Source organism: Mya arenaria, chromosome 10, assembly GCF_026914265.1.
Source record: "Mya arenaria isolate MELC-2E11 chromosome 10, ASM2691426v1".
NCBI classification, from domain to species: domain Eukaryota; kingdom Metazoa; phylum Mollusca; class Bivalvia; order Myida; family Myidae; genus Mya; species Mya arenaria.
In genome coordinates, this window is record NC_069131.1 from 47,672,518 (window position 1) to 47,690,528 (window position 18,011).

The following is an 18,011-nucleotide window of genomic DNA, read 5'->3' on the forward strand; positions in this document are numbered from 1 at the left end:
ATGAAATAAACATATATAATAATACCTTTCGTGGAGCCATTGCATTCTAGGAATGTTCATTTTTTTTTTACTCATTTGTCATTCAATATCGAAATGTTCTTTTTATACATTACAGTCACTGAGTTGTTTTCGAAAGGCTAAAATTCCCCTGCCTTTCCCCCGAGAAAGTTTCTGCATGAATATTCAATTCATATGATATTTTGAATACTGTCATGTACGTTTCTTACGGAATCCGAATCATTTAACGTTGAATCCAGCGTAGCTAATACCGAAAACAATACCTTGGGGGACGAGGGGATTAGGGAGAGAGGCGGGGAGTTTACTTTTACCCCCCCCCCCCCGGTACGACACTTAAACTTGGTATTTTAGTTCCTTGGAGGTCATGGGTCCAGTGTTGCATTCCGATGTTGTTTCATGGTTTATAAAATGCATTTTTTATGGATTTTTATTTTGTATTTTTACGAATTAGAGTGAGCCGGCAAATCATTATGAGTGATTATGTCAGAGTGATACTCCTAAGAGCGGCGGAATCCTTCAACAGACCTTGAGCTATGCTCAAATATTGTCTTTGAAGTGCACAATTTTGAAAGTCTGTAGTAATTAACAAGATTCAAAAGAAAGCTGTTGCGTGATTGGTTGATTGACTTTATCACGCGATGCTACCAGTGTATTCAATATACGTTAAAGTATCCCTCAGCTTATGCACTAGTCCTTGTGGGCGAGTAAATATGCATGGTATCAGTTTTCTATTTTTTTTCTTGACTGTACCGGCTTGCGTTCGCTCCCCACTTCAACCAACTTTTTTAATTCTTGAATTGTATTTTTTCCGCAATTTCGGTATCAAAGTGTTTGTCAATTAGAATAAGTGTTTTCAGATGCATCGACGGGAAAATTCATGTTAGTGCCGAAACATGAGCGATTCCCTTTACTGTTACCTGGGACCAGTAATCTTACTCCCAGCTGTTACTCAGTAAATGTCCTACGTCTAATCCTGCATCGACCCGCTGTAAGCATACCTTTAACAATGCTATCATCTGTTTATTATTGGTCATAGCTATAATTTAGACTTTTTGTGTAATGAAAAGCGTTCACATGCATAACTCGGCCTTTTTAAATTTCTTTATTTGTTATCTAATCCCTTATCCTGACCAGCATTTATCTTGCGTACATATTCTCGCGTAGTGATTGAAAGTGTCAAGCGTTTAACCGATTCAGTATTTAGCAAGCGCCTTTAGATTCAGACTGACCTTGGAAAATGGAACCCCTCTTGAAGTCGATAATTTGTAAGTTTTTAGCTATTTTAAAGACTTTTGTTAAAACAAATAACGGCTAAACATGAACTAATTTAATAGTAACGACCTTAGTCATTCAAAAGTATTGAAAGCTGTTCATTTAAAAAGGGAACAACAAATGTTCATTTCGTCCTCACATTTATTCGTACTTGTGATCCGTATTTATAAAATCGTTTGTCAAACAATCAAGTTTTGCATAATTTTATTATTGTTATGTTTTAGAACAGGAAAGTCCAACTTCAGTGTTATTTTTCACAATTACATCTTTGGAGAATTGGGCCTGACTTGATCATGAAAAAGCCATATTTTTAAAGAAAGATTATACACGTTAAACAGTTCTAGAAATTAAATGGGGCTTATGCATCGGTTATGCACCGTAAGTACACCTGAAGGAGGCAATTTACACTTTCCAATCAGTTTTTGTAATTAGCACTTAAAATTTATACTGGGCTTGTACGATTCTGGATTAAATTGATTTGTTTATTTGAGTTTATCAAGGTCTGCCCTAGTCCAAATAATTGTACGTTGACGAGTTGTTACGATTGTATAAACGAGGTCGTTCTCGAAGCTTTGTCGGAGGAGGCCGAGTTATTACGATTGTATCGAGTTGTTCCCCTTCGCATAATTGTTGTCTGTGTCAGTCAACTTTCGTTTTATTGGAAAGGAAAACAACTTGTTTTAATGCATTAAATGCTTGTTTAGTTCAAAATAACATTTCACTTACATGGTAAAATATGAATATAATTCTTTATGATCAATTTCAACCATAAAATACTTCACTTAAAACAATTTCAATATTTTCAAAACACCCCCGTTTTTTGCACATTCCCGTTTAGACGTTAGGGATTGGAAGAATCCCGTATAATACGTCTATTATTATGCCCCCTTTTGAAAAAAGTGGGGTATATTGTTTTGCACATGTCGGTCGGTCGGTCGGTCGGTCGGTCTGTCTGTCTGTCGGTCGGTCGGTCGGAATACCAAATGGTTTCCGATCAATAACTTGAGAACGCTTTGACCGAGGGACCTCATACTTGGTATGTGTATTGGTCATCACCAGCAGATGAACCCTATTGATTTTGAGGTCAGTGGGTCAAAGGTCAAGGTCAGTGTGACCTTTACATGAAAAACGGTTTCCGATCAATAACTTGAGAACGCTTTGACCCAGGAACCTCATACTTGGTAGGTGTATTGGTCATGACCAGCAGATGAACCCTATTGATTTTGAGGTCAGTGGGTCAAAGGTCAAGGTCAGTGTGACCTTAACATGAAAAACGGTTTCCGATCAATAACTTGAGAACGCTTTGACCCAGGGACCTCATACTAGGTAGGCTTATTGGTCATGACCAGCAGATGAACCCTATTGATTTTGAGGTCAGTGGGTCAAAGGTCAAGGTCAGTGTGACCTTTACATGAAAAACGGTTTCCGATCAATAACTTGAGAACGCTTTGACCCAGGAACCTCATACTTGGTAGGTGTATTGGTCATGACCAGCAGATGAACCCTATTGATTTTGAGGTCAAAGGTCAAGGTCAGTGTGACCTTAACATGAAAAACGGTTTCCGATCAATAACTTGAGAACGCTTTGACCCAGGGACCTCATACTAGGTAGGCTTATTGGTCATGACCAGCAGATGAACCCTATTGATTTTGAGGTCAGTGGGTCAAAGGTCAAGGTCAGTGTGACTGTAAGCTGAAAAAAGGTTTTCTGATTGTCCATATTTTATTTTCTTATATAGTAGACAGTAGAAATTTATATGTCACTAAATGCATGAGTTGAAGTATCAGTTTTCAGTGAACATCTAGTTTAATTATGCCCCCCTTCGAAGCAGAGGGGTTATATAATTGCTTTGCACATGTCGGTCGGTCTGTTGGAAGACCAAAGCTTGTCCGAGTGATAACTCAACAATTCCCGGACCTATGGTCATCAAACTTGACATGAAGATTAGGTATGACCAGTAGATGACCTGCCTCATATGCATCCAATGACAAATCAGCTGTCATTTCAGTCCATGCATATTTCATTCAATTGTCCAAATATTTCTGGCAACTTGGCGCTCAGGGGGCATAATGTTTGACAAACATCTCTTGTTTTAGACTAGGTCTGCCCGTGCCCATTGGCTGCATTATGGCTTGACCCTTGTCCACCTAATTGGCCGTCAACAAGTCTTTTTGATGATTTTTGTTTACTATGGCAGACTCGTGATGTCCTCCATTATACAACCCAGCAAAAAGCAGCGGAGGGTCCTTGCGCAGAGAATCCTTGCGGCCACAATTTTGAAATTATCTCCATTATAAATTCAAATTCGTACGAAAATATTATTGCCTACTATTAAACAAATATTTATTGATCTCATTATGCCAAATAACATGTTCAGATAACATAGAACACTTACATGTGTTGGTTGTTTATCAAGTATTCCGATATCTCAAACAAATCTGACGGGTTGTGTACAACGGTTTCGTGACCCAGAATATATATGTATGTGAAAATAACAACTCTAATGATCAATTCAATCTAGTTTAGATCACTGTCGGGTACATATTGAACAATTTTGTTATTATTATTCAACATTGATGCATAACATAATAAACTGAGTAATATACAAGAGATCCGGGTGCGATACCCTAGCTCTTAGCGAAGGGACCTCTTTGTTCTTTAACGTGCTCGGTGTAAAGCACCGATACAGGGGATACAACTTTCCTGGGTTGAACCAGTACTGAGTACACCACTTTATTAAACTTAAACATTTTACTGACTACTGTACATTTATTTACTTATTTCAGCGTCTGTACCAGGCTTGAGAACATTCATATGGAGAACTGCTTACTACCCTAAATTAGGTGGGTATAAGTTATTTATGAATGAAACCCTCCTCCCCGTTTTGATCACAATGATTAAGGGAAGTTTGAAGAAGGTGTCACTGGTGAAATGGTAATACATGTTTCACACTGAGTATGTAAACTTGGAATTGAGTAGCATTTAGTACTTGGATTGTGAATCATTATTTTAATGTATCCGTATTTTAGAGGATAAGGTAACATTGGTGACATCAATAATTAAAAACTATTTTAGTTTTGATTTTTTTTTGGATATATAGTCAAGTCTTAAATCAATCATATCTATACCTAATCCACTATCTAGACCCAAACCCTTCTACTGTACAACTGTGTTTTTCTGTATTTTAAGGCTTAATGACCCAGGATATGTACTGTCCAATCAAAAACAAAGTGATACAGGAGGCAATACGGCGCCTTCCCCCAGATGTTGCTGCACAGAGAGCCTTGCGGCTGAACCGGGCAATTATCCTTGCTATGAGTAACAAGACATGTCCTCAAGATGAGTGGATGACACCAGAAAAGGTGAATTGTATATATATTATATGTGATATAGTTAATCTCAATTTAAACAAACTCTTGTTCAGGTTTTATAGGGTCATAAATCAACAAAAAAATACATCTTTGTTGTATAGTAAAGCTGTCAGACATTGAATTTTAACTTGCTTGGATTTACAAAATTCTGCTTAGTTGCCGTTTGTTCATAAATGTAAGTAAACTAAATAAAAATTGCTTTACAAAACTTTGTGCTAACAGGGTTCGAATTTAGACTCGCATACTCGCAAAATGCGAGCGACATTTGCAAATTGCGTGTGACTTTTATTCAAGCTCGCAAAATTCTGCGAGTGGCTTTTTCTAGACCACAAAATGTTAAAAGGAAAGTAGAATAAATATGAACTTAACTCCGCTGCGTAGTCGAGTGTAAACACCCTATAAGTGGCATGTTTACACTACCAGTATAAAAAAGACAGTACGGAGTCACGCTCTAGTAAGTTTTCAAAAATAGAACAAATACGGAAAAGGCTGAGTTTTATCTCGAATCTTTCTGAGGCGTGCATAATACAAAGTGAATACAAATGACGTAATCACCTAGCTTAATCATTGGCTAAATTTAGCGCGTTCGCGCACTATATGTAAACCCCATCAACCTTTAATATATTTCCGCCCAACTGCCAAAGTGAATAGACTTCGTCGATAGATATATTTCATGGTCCAGAGCATCCTGCCTACATTAATTTGACTGTTTCTTTCATTTATTTTAAATTTATAATGTTATTGCTTTTAATACTTATAGACTTAATTAAATCTGTACCATGCTTGCCGAATGGATATTACCCGATGGCGAGGGTAAATATACAAAGTGAACAATGCCAAATTATTGGACAGCTTTGTAATCAAAAAGCGGGTAGCATCTGATGAGTCTTTCTGTACTCCCCAAAAAGAATAAGCCATCAACAAGTTCTAGTAGTTGAGTTACTCAAGATTGATACGTTTTAATATTCATAATATGTCTTAGGTGTAAATTTCTACTTAAATTAGACAATATTATAAGGGAATAAAGCAAATAATAAAATTGCAAGTTGATTTTTTATTTTGCGAGTTGCTTCAAAAAGCACTCGCAAAATTTTGCGAGTGCTCCTCAAAGTTAAATTCGAACCCTGGCTAAACGTTAAATCAGTAAGCGAGTCCCTATAAAGGTTAGATTTTAAGATCTTTTATCTTAACCAAATTGTAAATTCCATAACATAATTTTTCAACGTGTGGTCTAGTGGTATAGGCAGGTTTACAATAAAAATGGGACAAAGGCCATAATCTGTTATCATATAGGCCATTTTGATCCATCATCAATTTCATAATCAAATTTAACATGTACATCATTTCTAACATTTAATGATTTTGGTCATATAATATGATAAGTCAGATAACTTAAGAAAATGACTTCAGTAAGGAAATGACTTTTTAATGATGTTTTACTGGCCCTGGCTACTACCCATGAAACAAGAGTTTCAAATGTCTCCATAATCAAGCTAAAATAAATTCCTTTATAGTTAGTAAACACGAATCTAGCTTAAAAAACAAAGTGTTACTAAACATTACATGTTGTTGTCTGTTTCTTTCAGGATGAGGCATACATGAATGATGCCATTGCACAGGTAGAAGCAGAATTCAGATTGAAAGGAGAGTTCGCCGAAAAATTATATGCCTTTGACCCAATTAAAGCCAAGGTTACCGCTGGCAGTTTACGAGAAGCTTTAAACCCAGGACAATAATTAAGGAAGATTGACAGTGTGATTTGTTGTAAGATTCTGATGTTAAAATTCTGATGAAGTATTGAAGAAGTGTACATAATAAAAATGCAGATTTTTAATAGAAAAATGACTTAATGTAACTGGTGTTTAAAGGATCTCATGGATTTAACAACTTTTTGAGCATTTGTTAAATATTCTGTCTGTTTTATTACTAAATTGATGGTTTTTGAAGTAGAGTGGTATTTATTTTTCCACAAAATATACATTTACTAGAAAGAGGGAACATGTATTCATTGCATTCTGTAAGAAGAAAAGAGAAGAAAGTATAATATAGGTGTTTAAAGTTTCTGTTCAGTATTTAATTTATCAATTCCTGTAAAGGTATACCATTGATTGACCAGTGTTTTGTTGGAATAAATAAAACAAATAAATAATTTTTATTATGTCTTAATTTTTTGTTCAAAGCAAATTTATGATTTTGAGCAATGAAATCAACATTATGATGATTGTTCTAACTGCATTACAATCTCCGGGGCCTGTTTCATGAAGAATCCTAGGAGAAATTCCATACCTAGGATGAGATTAAACCATTACAGTACTACTGTTGAAAATCTCCCAATAGCTCTAGGTATAAAATAGTTCCTAGTGTTTTTGATGAAATGGACATTGACTGGACTTTTTTGGACAAGTACTAGGGGAACATTGCCAAGAAAACTTGCATAGCAGTCTTGTTCCTCGGTTAGGTGTCGTTACAAAATTCAGGTTCAAACTTGAGCAAGTAATTACATTTATTTGATATCTAAAGACTTAAGTCTGGAACAACTTCTCACAAGCATTTCGAAATCCATTTCACATCTTCTATAATGAAAAATCTTTTGTAATGAAGAAATGAGGCTGTAGTTATTGTTGTTTCACAATTAAGATGTTTCCTCGATACGTGACCAGAAAAAAAATAATTGTGAAATCCAATTTAGACTCAGCACAGAGCCATATTCCTGTGCAATTAATGTTAGATTGTCCATGCTTGTCCATTCATTTTTAAATCATTGAATATCTCCACTTAATGATATTTATATCCTGTCTGTTCCTGTATAAGGCACACTATGTACCACATCCAATGTTGGCTGCGTGTTTGACAACCTACATATCATTAACAATTGGTCAATTGATTAAACTTAAAGTACATAAGGATATCATATCGTGGTGAACCCGAAAGTTCAGTTACACCGTTTTGATTGTAACTGACCAAATGTGACTTTGACACAAATATTGGCATAATGTTGTCATTATAATACACAACTTTCCATAAACACACATTTTTATTAGCAACACACATATACCGTTTGTAACATAAACATTATCTAGCATTAATCCAACAAAATAACTATTTTATAGCATGAAATTCTGAGTTTGAAATCTGGAAACCAAATGAAAAACTAATTGCATGACTACATCAAACAACCAAATCTTATATTTAACACTATCACCTTTCTTCATCTTCCCTTAATGGAAATCAAACATTGTGGTTAAGCACAGTCACCACTGCCTGAATTGCCTTCAGTACTGCGGAATGGGAGATGCCATGGACTTGTCACAAAAATAAGATGTGTTTCAGTGGCAAAAAACGGGTGCACAAAACTGCCAGTAGAAATAATGACATAATTTGAAGTTAAAATGAAATCATGTTAAATATAAAGTTATTGCTGAGACAAGGTTGTAACGGATAGACTCCGGGACAGTGCAATAATTATTAACACATGCCTTTTGGTCCTAAAAACACTTTATGCTCAATGACTTGAGTAAGGAATGATGTAGACTGATGAAACTTGAAGATGCATGTAGAAAGCTCATGTTAGAAAATACTTCAGGATTACATTTTGGGCAGACAGGCCCATGGTCAATGTCACTGTTTTGGGCAGAAGGCGTCAATGTCACTGTTTTGGGCGGAAGGGGCCATGGTCAATGTCACTGTTTTGGGCGGAAGGCGCCAAGGTCAATGTGACTGTTTTGGGCAGAAGGTGCCAATGTCACTGTTTTGGGCAGAAGGTGCCAATGTCACTGTTTTGGGCGGAAGGCGCCAAGGTCAATGTGACTGTTTTGGGCAGAAGGTGTCAATGTCACTGTTTTGGGCAGAAGGTGCCAATGTCACTGTTTTGGGCGGAAGGCGCCAAGGTCAATGTGACTGTTTTGGGCAGAAGGCGCCAATGTCACTGTTTTGGGCGAAAGGCGCCAACGTCACTGTTTTGGGCGGAAGGCGTCAATGTCACTGTTTTGCGCGGAAGGGGCCATGGTCAATGTTACTGTTTTGGGCGGAAGGTGCCAAGGTCAATGTGACTGTTTTGGGCGGAAGGGGCCATGGTCAATGTCACTGTTTTGGGCGGAAGGCGCCAAGGTCAATGTCACTGTTTTGGGCAGAAGGCGCCAATGTCACTGTTTTGGGTGGAAGGCGCCAAGGTCAATGTCACTGTTTTGGGGGGGAAGGCGCCAATGTCACTGTTTTGGGCGGAAGGCACCAAGGTCAATGTCACTAGTTTGGGCGGAAGGGGCCAATGTCACTGTTTTGGGCGGAAGGCACTAAGGTCAATGTCACTGTTTTGCGCGGAAGGGGCCATGGTCAATGTGACTGTTTTGGGCGAAAGGTGCCAAGGTCAATGTGACTGTTTTGGGTGGAAGGGGCCATGGTCAATGTCACTGTTTTGGACAGACGAGGCCATGGTCAATGTCACTGTTTGGGACGGAAGGGGCCAATGTCACTGTTTTGGACAGACGGGGCAATGGTCAATGTGACTGTTTTGGGCAGAAGGGGCCAATTTCACTGTTTTGGACAGACTGGGCCATGGTCAATTTCACTGTTTTGGGCAGAAGGGGCCAATTTCACTGTTAAGGACAGGCGAGGCCATGGTCACTGTTTTGGGCGGAAGGGGCCAATTTCACTGTTTTGGACAGACGGGGCCAAGGTCAATGTCACTGTTTTGGACAGACGGGGCCATGGTTAATGTCACTGTTTTGGGCAAAAGGGGCCATGGTCAATGTCACTGTTTTGGGCAGATGGTGCCATGGTCAATGTCACTGTTTTGGGCGGAAGGGGCCAATTTCACTGTTTTGGACAGACGGGGCCAAGGTCAATGTTTTGGACAGACGGGGCCATGGTTAATGTCACTGTTTTGGGCAAAAGGGGCCATGGTCAATGTCACTGTTTTGGGCAGATGGTGCCATGGTCAATGTCACTGTTTTGGGCAGAAGGCGCCAATGTCACTGTTTTGGGTGGAAGGCTCCAAGGTCAATGTCACTGTTTTGGGCAGAAGGCGCCAATGTCACTGTTTTGGGTGGAAGGCTCCAAGGTCAATGTCACTGTTTTGGGCGGAAGGGGCCAATTTCACTGTTTTGGACAGACGGGGCCAAGGTCAATGTTTTGGACAGACGGGGCCATGGTCAATGTCACTGTTTTGGGCAGATGGTGCCATGGTCAATGTCACTGTTTTGGGCAGAAGGCGCCAATGTCACTGTTTTGGGTGGAAGGCTCCAAGGTCAATGTCACTGTTTTGGGCAGAAGGCGCCAATGTCACTGTTTTGGGTGGAAGGCTCCAAGGTCAATGTCACTGTTTTGGGCGGAAGGAGCCAATTTCACTGTTTTGGACAGACGGGGCCAAGGTCAATGTTTTGGACAGACGGGGCCATGGTCAATGTCACTGTTTTGGGCAGATGGTGCCATGGTCAATGTCACTGTTTTGGGCAGAAGGCGCCAATGTCACTGTTTTGGGTGGAAGGCTCCAAGGTCAATGTCACTGTTTTGGGCAGAAGGCGCCAATGTCACTGTTTTGGGTGGAAGGCTCCAAGGTCAATGTCACTGATTTGGGCGGAAGGGGCCAATTTCACTGTTTTGGACAGACGGGGCCAAGGTCAATGTTTTGGACAGACGGGGCCATGGTCAATGTCACTGTTTTGGGCAGATGGTGCCATGGTCAATGTCACTGTTTTGGGCAGAAGGCGCCAATGTCACTGTTTTGGGTGGAAGGCTCCAAGGTCAATGTCACTGTTTTGGGCAGAAGGCGCCAATGTCACTGTTTTGGGTGGAAGGCTCCAAGGTCAATGTCACTGTTTTGGGCGGAAGGGGCCAATTTCACTGTTTTGGACAGACGGGGCCAAGGTCAATGTTTTGGACAGACGGGGCCATGGTCAATGTCACTGTTTTGGGCAGATGGTGCCATGGTCAATGTCACTGTTTTGGGCAGAAGGCGCCAATGTCACTGTTTTGGGTGGAAGGCTCCAAGGTCAATGTCACTGTTTTGGGCAGAAGGCGCCAATGTCACTGTTTTGGGTGGAAGGCTCCAAGGTCAATGTCACTGTTTTGGGCGGAAGGCGCCAAGGTCAATGTCACTGTTTTGGGCGGAAGGCACCAAGGTCAATGTCACTGTTTTGCGCGGAAGGGGCCATGGTCAATGTCACTGTTTTGGGCGGAAGGTGCCAAGGTCAATGTGACTGTTTTGGGCGGAAGGGGCCATGGTCAATGTCACTGTTTTGGACAGACGAGGCCATGGTCAATGTCACTGTTTTGGGTGGAAGGGGCCAATGTCACTGTTTTGGACAGACTGGTCAATGGGACTGTTTTGGGCGGAAGGGGCCAATTTCACTGTTTTGGACAGACTGGGCCATGGTCAATTTCACTGTTTTGGGCAGAAGGGGTCAATTTCACTGTTTTGGGCAGAAGGTGCGAATTTCACTATTAAGGACAGGCGGGGCCATGGTCAATGTCAATGTTTTGGGCGGAAGGGGCCAATTTCACTGTTTTGGACAGACGGGGCCAAGGTCGATTTCACTGTTTTGGACAGACGGGGCCAAGGTCGATTTCACTGTTTTGGACAGACGGGGCCATGGTCAATGTCACTGTTTGGGACGGAAGGGGCCAATGTCACTGTTTTGGACAGACGGGGCAATGGTCAATGTGACTGTTTTGGGCAGAAGGGGCCAATTTCACTGTTTTGGACAGACTGGGCCATGGTCAATTTCACTGTTTTGGGCAGAAGGGGCCAATTTCACTGTTAAGGACAGGCGAGGCCATGGTCACTGTTTTGGGCGGAAGGGGCCAATTTCACTGTTTTGGACAGACGGGGCCAAGGTCAATGTCACTGTTTTGGACAGACGGGGCCATGGTTTATGTCACTGTTTTGGGCAAAAGGGGCCATGGTCAATGTCACTGTTTTGGGCAGATGGTGCCATGGTCAATGTCACTGTTTTGGGCAGAAGGCGCCAATGTCACTGTTTTGGGTGGAAGGCTCCAAGGTCAATGTCACTGTTTTGGGCGGAAGGGGCCAATTTCACTGTTTTGGACAGACGGGGCCAAGGTCAATGTTTTGGACAGACGGGGCCATGGTTAATGTCACTGTTTTGGGCAAAAGGGGCCATGGTCAATGTCACTGTTTTGGGCAGATGGTGCCATGGTCAATGTCACTGTTTTGGGCAGAAGGCACCAATGTCACTGTTTTGGGTGGAAGGCTCCAAGGTCAATGTCACTGTTTTGGGCAGAAGGCCCCAATGTCACTGTTTTGGGTGGAAGGCTCCAAGGTCAATGTCACTGTTTTGGGCGGAAGGCACCAAGGTCAATGTCACTGTTTTGGGCGGAAGGCACCAAGGTCAATGTCACTGTTTTGCGCGGAAGGGGCCATGGTCAATGTCACTGTTTTGGGCGGAAGGTGCCAAGGTCAATGTGACTGTTTTGGGCGGAAGGGGCCATGGTCAATGTCACTGTTTTGGACAGACGAGGCCATGGTCAATGTCACTGTTTTGGACAGACGAGGCCATGGTCAATGTCACTGTTTTGGACAGACTGGTCAATGGGACTGTTTTGGGCGGATGGGGCCAATGTCACTGTTTTGGACAGACTGGGCCATGGTCAATTTCACTGTTTTGGGCAGAAGGGGTCAATTTCACTGTTTTGGGCAGAAGGTGCGAATTTCACTGTTAAGGACAGGCGGGACCATGGTCAATGTCAATGTTTTGGGCGGAAGGGGCCAATTTCACTGTTTTTGACAGACGGGGCCAAGGTCGATGTCACTGTTTTGGACAGACGGGGCCATGGTCAATGTCACTGTTTTGGGCAGATAGTGCCATGGTCAATGTCACTGTTTAGGGCAGAAGGGGTCAAGGTCAATGTCACTGTTTTGGACGGTACACACCAAGGTCAATGACGCTGTTTTGGATGGAAGGGGCCAAGGTCAATGTCGCTGTTTTGGATGGAAGGGGCCAAGGTCAATGTCACTGTTTTGGGGTGGACGGGGTCAAGATCAATGACGCTGTCACTAAAAATATGCCTGCAGAAACATCAACAGGTTATATTTTGTGACAATTGGGAAGCAGCCTTAGTTGGCAAAAATAATAGAAGGTAAAAAGTCCTTGTATTGTTCATTCCTTTCCCTTTATTCCTCAAACAATACATGTATAATATGAGACATGTCACATATAACACAAATAGTCAACAATATAAAACCAATACAAGCTTAACGCTACAAAAACAATGCAGTACAAATATAACAGGGCTTGTTATACAAATTTGTGATGCTAGCTTAAAATCAATTGCTGGAGTTCATATAAACTAAACAACAATTAAAAGGTTAATATTTTAAAACTTTGTTTCAGTTAACAATGTTTTTAATGCCATTCTTGTTATCCTTCAAATCTGTATTGCTCTGAACGTTTTATAGATACACCTGTGATCTGCTGTATTTCCATTAAGGGTTTGACAACTTTTTCAACTGTTCTTGTTAAAATGAACACATCATATAATATATCACCTTTGAAAGTTAACAACACTGTCATTGATCATGCTGTTAACTTGAACAAAGCTCTAAACAAACTGGCACATTGTTTCATAACACTTGGTGATCAATCTTTTGACAATTTAAAAAGAAATGAAAGCATCCGGTAATTTCAATAAAGCAATAACACCAAAGGAAAGGAAAATGAGAAAAAGGCAACGAAAGTCAAGATATGCACCTTAAAGCATGAACTAAAATAATTGTTTTAACTTTATATATGTTTTTATTGTTCTCTAGGAAAACAGAGTAATATAAATGGGGTATTTCAAAATTCACTCTGATTATAGGATTATTACACTTTATATATAGCGATCATGTATACAATAAATGTGCTTCTGAAAAACTGTCATACATAGTACATGTATATGGTATAATGTATTGCACAAACGTTACATGGCGACTGTGTGATATGGAATCAAGAAATAGTATGTTCTAAAAAGTCTTTCAGGTGTCCATATTTTATGTTGAAATCATGCAGTATTTTTGAAGGAAATTGATATGAATGAAACATAAAAAAGTATATTCTTTACCCGAGTAAAAGAACCAGTTTAGATTTGAAGTAGATATGAAATAAACTGAACACATGTCATGAAGCTGATTTACAGCAATATAACACAAACATTTTGCACAACCCCTTTTTGGCCTTAGTGTTTGTCTAGTCATTATAAACAGTAATTTGTTCACTTGAGGCCTCACATAAAAATAATTGTTTCCAGACCGACACCAACCCTATTTATTGCCATCAGATACAAAATGTAAACATTTTTTTCTATTGGGAAAAAATTGTGGTATTATTTTGCATAGGTTTCAGTGGAATTACTTAAGAAACAACTTTAAAAAATAAGATACAGGCTGGACAAATTAAGTCTGGACCGATGCACTCATGCAAGCACTCACACAGAACAGCCATTTTGACAACTATTTTTGGCTCACTGGAAGTGAGCTCGGCAAAAATTAATATAAATATTATCCCAAGCTACCTACCCTATATCTGGCGCTGGAAACAACTTATTTTATTTGTTTGGCATCAAAGCATTTTACATATACAAATACATGAACTTGTTATACAATGAATGAGCATACATGTACAGAAATATAAGGCAACATGTAATAGATGATTAGATTAACATAGCTCTTAAGAAAACATACATCAGGCAATGAGACATGGACATTTACAGGGACAAAATATGTTATGTAATCTCGATGTTTACACAAATGACAAAATTAAATACCATATTATATAATATTTATGAACTTCAAGTGCACAGAGTTAAAACACCACAAGTTGCTTTAACTGCAGAAAAATATTCCTATTAACGGACTTGTTCACATTTCATAGGTCACACAAACACAATAACAGTTGTTTGAACTGTGAACATAATCTGCGTTTTTCAATCATGAAACATCACATGTTCAAGTTAGAGCTCTAATGTTCATATCTATTTAAAAGAAGACGCTCCAAAAAAATTCTCTATTCAAGCACAACCAGAAATTTAAATATTTCAGGGCTAGATTTACAACATTCTGCTCAAATCAATATCTGATAGTAGCTGTTTGGAGCTTGTTCATAAAAGTAACATATCAAATTAAATCTGTGAACAAGTCCCTTTAAAAAAATTAAACTTTCTAAATCAAATTTAAGAACTCGCATATAAACTACGGAATTGATCATTAGGAAGCAACACCTCTATCTTAATGTGAAAGTAAATAATAACTTTTAGGCCACACCAATTTAGTTTTTTGTTCATTGGATTTTGGTCTAGAAAAGTTGTGGCAAGCAGGTTAATTTTTTTTTAATTCAATCTCACTTAAGTATAGAAGTTGGCTAAAGCAAAACCCTTTTTCCCATGTATACTGATTAATGAGTATCTAGAGAAGTAGCCCTGAACAATTATAAATATTCTAGATATTCTCCCTACTATAGAAATACCTTACAAAGTATCCATACATGATAAAACTGTTTCAGACTTCATGAAATTGCCAGGGACACTAATACACATGTTGATGTTGATACAGTGTTCAATTCAACACGGTTTCACTATGATGCAGTTCTATTAATTTTGGTGAAAAACAAGAATGTTTTGTGCATTTTCTGAAAAGAATGTGTGGTAAATCTGACAAAAGAAACATCAGCTTTGTTGGGCCTTGAGAACAGTATTTTAAGTATGACAAATCACTTTTAAGTATTCAACTAATTTTTTTGAAGTCAATATTCCACTATTAGAAGAAACTATTCCAGTACTTGACATTACTATTTCCCTATTTGACGTAACTATTCCACTATTTGAAGCAACTATTCAACTATTTGTAACTATTCCACTATTTGACGCAACATTTCCACTATTTGACGCAACATTTCCACTATTTGACGCAACATTTCCACTATTTGATGCAACTATTCCACTACTTGACTAAACTATTCCCTATTAGACGCAACTATTCCACTATTTAACTATTTGAGGAAACAGGTAACTGGAAGACACTTTGTATGAGAATTAACAAATAACTCATTTTTAACAAAGCACTAGTAATATGATATAACATAATATATCTATAATAGTTCACACATCAATATTAGGCTCTAAAATCATTGGTGTATCAGCTGAGATTAGAAGTAAAAATAATTTGACATGATGTTAAGTCTTGTGAATGAAAATCAAAATGTCCACTGTTTTGAATTGATCACATCTTGCACATGCATTTCACTTTAAGGCATCGTTTCATCAACGAGGGAACAACAAAATATTGCAGGAACAGGAAATTTCAATTGAATACTTTACAACAGACCTATAACCCAGGTCAGTGACTTTACAAATCCCAGAAATTAACATATTATTTAAGTTTGAACATTCCAAAAAAAATTGTCTATTTGTTTCAATTTAGGTCTGATTGCAACTAGAAACAATTTTTCCAAAAACGAAAATAAGATGCATTCGTTGATAACATGACCTTGGTATGCCAAACACAGGTGAAATACGGTGTTAAACATTCCACTTTTCCAAGAGTTTTATTAATCCTAATGCAAACCCAATTTTAAAACACCTATGAATAAACATGCAAACTTGAATGAAAGAAAATTTGAATGTTTTAACAAAACACAAGTTCCATGTCTTCACTGGACAGGATACTGTCATACAACATCAAATTTACCATCAAAAAGTGAATAACATGAATTTAAGCGATTGACATATACATGTATATTTGTAAAATTTTACTATATATGGAAGAAGATACATGTACAAGGTAAGAAATAAGGCCATACCTTATTGTTTTTTTGTTTAGGGTCAGGTTCCAATAGAAAACATATCTACTTGGCAAGAAAAAACAAACAACGAGCACTTAGAGATTTTAACATGACCATTAATGGTACAGTCGTATAAAGGTTATTAGATATTTTAAAAAAATATTTAAGTAGATCTGGTGTGCAAGATTTGATGAATTTTTTAGGAAGTAAATAATTAAAAAAAAAACTTAACATATTTTTCACAGATGTTTTCTTAATTTAACAGTGTTTTTATTCAAAATGACCATGAATACACTCATAAAGCTATGCGCTTCGATCATAGAATTGCTAGATTTCCCTGAACCTTATGTGTCGTCAGAAGGTCAAAAGGTGTCATCTACCAATAATGACTAATGTTCATACCAAGTTTGAAGAATCTAGACCAAAAAAATTCAAAAGTTATTGATGGGAAATGAAAGTGTGACACTGACAACGCCAATGGATGAGGTAAGTGCTAGGTGTCTGCCATGCTCTGTAGGTGGCAAAATAGTGAAAAATTAAAAGCTACAGCACTGGATGGATGGAATGTCCCATAAATGACCTAGGCCAGCTACAGCAGTGATGGATGGAATGTCCCATTAATGACATGGAGCCCATCTTCTGACATGATCTTTAAACACTTGATCTTATTAAATTTTGCATGTAAAACTTCCATTTAAAACTTCATACATACCGGTACATGTTTTACTCCTCGATCCATAGCCTGTTTTATCCTATACTTAAACAATGTAGGCAGATACCAGAGGCAGCTGATTTGGCCACTTCTATGAAGGAGAGGCATTAAAACACATTCAGTCTATCTTACAATGATTTCCCAAAATAAAAAAGGCCTATACACATATACATACAAATATAAATATGTCATTCTATAATGTTAACTTCTATCACAGACATGCATTTAAAAACACGGTCATTTGATCGAGTTGAATCTGCTGTATCCTCAGAATTTGAGCACAGGCCTTGACCAGTTAGATTCGATTGACTCTGGTGACCTTGGCCTTTATCACTAGAGGTCACAACACTCTGGTTACTATGGTGATGACCTTGAATATTAGAGTCAGTGGAGTCTCTTGGTTGACCTTCGACCTTCATTTGTATTTCAAACTTGTAGAATCCCGAGCAGGTGAAAATGAACATACAGGAATGTGTAATGGGAATATCTGCAGAAATCTGAAATGGAAATTGAAAGAGAATAATAATCAGATTTGGTTTCCATGAAGTTTTAAAACAGAGTGTTATTTTGTACCATAGCATCAAGGGTACATTTCACTTGCATGTCAAATTGTATTTTTTTCTTTCTAAAAAAATGCACTTTTTATTGGAAATGGATACTTAGATTTCACTTTTATCGTCTACAACGTCAGTTTTTCTCAGCTGTTACAGGGACCCTAGCTCTACTAAAAAACTCAGATTTATGGGACCTGCACAAAGTGTCATAGAATATATGTATAAAATTTCAGGAATATCCTCAAGATTGTTTGAGTTTTCTGTGTTAAACAGCTGTCTAAGACAATCATACCATTGAAATATTTGAGTGTA

At 38.5% G+C, this 18,011-nt stretch overlaps 2 protein-coding genes across 2 annotated transcripts in view; one reads left to right on the plus strand and one right to left on the minus strand.

The window, feature by feature from the left end:
• Positions 1-1,195: 1,195 nt before the first annotated feature.
• LOC128205238 (cytochrome b-c1 complex subunit 7-like) lies at positions 1,196-6,817 on the plus strand. The gene is made up of 4 exons (XM_052906746.1): positions 1,196-1,283; positions 4,078-4,134; positions 4,481-4,653; positions 6,249-6,817. Exons 1-4 carry the CDS (start codon positions 1,256-1,258, stop codon positions 6,396-6,398), a joined length of 408 nt encoding a protein of 135 aa, XP_052762706.1. The 5' UTR covers positions 1,196-1,255; the 3' UTR covers positions 6,399-6,817.
• A 5,956-nt stretch (positions 6,818-12,773) lies between these two features.
• Positions 12,774-18,011, minus strand: part of LOC128205834 (trafficking protein particle complex subunit 9-like) — a 48,293-nt gene continuing 43,055 nt past the window's right edge. The window contains exon 25 of the mRNA XM_052907837.1: positions 12,774-17,642. Within this exon, the coding sequence (XP_052763797.1) occupies positions 17,334-17,642 (309 nt within the window). The 3' untranslated portion in view covers positions 12,774-17,333. The remainder of the gene's footprint in view (positions 17,643-18,011) is intronic.